Source organism: Cottoperca gobio, chromosome 1, assembly GCF_900634415.1.
Source record: "Cottoperca gobio chromosome 1, fCotGob3.1, whole genome shotgun sequence".
Classification (NCBI taxonomy): Eukaryota; Metazoa; Chordata; class Actinopteri; order Perciformes; family Bovichtidae; genus Cottoperca; species Cottoperca gobio.
Window position 1 is genome coordinate 14,277,131 of NC_041355.1, and position 1,892 is coordinate 14,279,022.

The following is a 1,892-nucleotide window of genomic DNA, read 5'->3' on the forward strand; positions in this document are numbered from 1 at the left end:
TTTTTTTTTTCAAACTGCTGCCGTCCAAAATAATCATTTTACGTTGTATTTTTATAACTGCTCCATCTCATGATCACCGGCAGCCTCAGTGAGCAGTCCTCCTGCACTCTGGTTTCATCTGGTAGAATAATGAGGAAATACTCACGTAAAGTAGAGGTACTTCCACTTACTCCACTACAGTACTTGGGTAAAGTTACACCTCAAGGCAGCAATAAGGCGACATGTGACTCATGACAGATGAAAGTACAAGCTCTGCACAGTAGGTACTCGAATATTTTAAGGAAAAAATTAATACATCAATGTGAAAACATTGATAAATAATGAAAAATACATTTGTTTTAAATGATGTATCTTTTAATGCCCTTATTTCTTCTTTTTAGTTTCATTAATTTTTTTAAATGATCATTTAATTTTTTGGTTATTTATTATCAGACAGATGCAGCAAGCTGAGGCATCCACCCTCTTACTTGCATTAGATGGTTCATTGAGGAAATAATGGTAAAAACATAAAGGGGAGTTGATCACAGGGAAGTGACAGTCCAGCAGTTCAGTTCACTGTGTTACAGGTTGAGAAAGAAAAAAACTAACATATTCCTGGTTCAAGGTAATCTTGGTACAACAACTGTCACATGACACTCAACTTGCATCACGGCTTTGCAGAGTTAGTCTGAACATGTGCTGTATCTTTTCCATTCATCTGGAAATCGTCGTCGTTGTCGTCGTCTGACAGGTTAGTCCATTAGAGCGGCTTTGACAGAAACAGCACGCCTGGTTTATCACGAGCTTTAGTCCTTTGACTCGTTTTCTAACTTTGCACTGTCTGTTGCATTCCCGGCATGACTTGAACAGCTGAAGGATGCACTCTTCATCAACGATGAACTCTGACGAGCTGAGGGAGTCAGAAAAGATGCATCAATAGCAGTGAATTCTTATTTCAATGTGTTCTGTAAATGAGTGTTGGACTGAGGAAATCTTAATGAGAAAGGACGTTTCATGTCAAATTTGACAACACTGTATTAACATCAGCCTACCTCCCCAGATCCACCAGGTAGCGTCCGTCTCCCACACTTAACGAGGTGATGAATTCTTCATCTTCTTGAATATCTGTGTGTGGATCCATTTTAAAACATCAGTTAGCACTTCACTTTTCCTGTAAGCAATTTGCTTGCAATCTTTAGATTTATTTTTGCTGGAGAAGGAATGCTAATGTGAAGGGGACTCACCTCTATTTTCTTTATTTTCTGACTGGTTGGTTGTTCGCTCGTCTTCACTTTTCAGTCTTTGACGGGCAACATCTATTTTCCCTGACTCCTTAAAAATGGGACAATGAGCAGCAACCCATCAGCACGCAGCTTTGTTTAAAGCAGGCAGAAATAATCAAATATATGTAATACTGCTTAGGAGCTGGAGGCTACTCGTTTGTACGGGAGATGTGTCACATTCACCTTTCCATTTTCAGATGACTGGACAGAAGGAGCAGCGCAAGTTTCCTGGTTAACTTCATTTGGTGAACTAAACAAAGAAGCACCCGGGGTTACATTAAATTCTACCTTGTGTATTTCAGCAGGTTGTGGGGTTAACATTTCATACTAATATTCATCATTACTTTATATTTCTAAATTACATAGAAAGTCAAATAAAAGCTACAATGTGAATGTTTTCAGTGGTGAAGAAAAAAAGTACAAGAAGCTCAAACCTGTGTTTAAGTAGCTGTAGCTTCTTTACAGTTTGTTCAGGAGTTCCTGAACGTATTTCTTCACAGTTTTCCACTTTTACAATTGTTGGGGTGTCGGCTCGTAGCTAAAACATAATGAATTAAGGAAAACAGTTTACAAGTCACTTTTTCAAAACAACATTTTGCTTGTAAAACAGCTATTGAACTGTGAAGGGCT

At 38.4% G+C, this 1,892-nt stretch overlaps 1 protein-coding gene across 1 annotated transcript in view; it reads right to left on the bottom strand.

The window, feature by feature from the left end:
• Positions 1 to 332: 332 nt before the first annotated feature.
• Positions 333 to 1,892, bottom strand: part of LOC115008136 (uncharacterized) — a 3,128-nt gene continuing 1,568 nt past the window's right edge. Inside the window, exons 2-6 of the mRNA XM_029431474.1 lie at positions 1,697 to 1,800; positions 1,446 to 1,512; positions 1,224 to 1,311; positions 1,032 to 1,104; positions 333 to 889 (exon numbers count right to left, since the gene is read on the bottom strand). Of these exons, the coding sequence (XP_029287334.1) occupies positions 694 to 889; positions 1,032 to 1,104; positions 1,224 to 1,311; positions 1,446 to 1,512; positions 1,697 to 1,800 (528 nt within the window). The 3' untranslated portion in view covers positions 333 to 693. The remainder of the gene's footprint in view (positions 890 to 1,031; positions 1,105 to 1,223; positions 1,312 to 1,445; positions 1,513 to 1,696; positions 1,801 to 1,892) is intronic.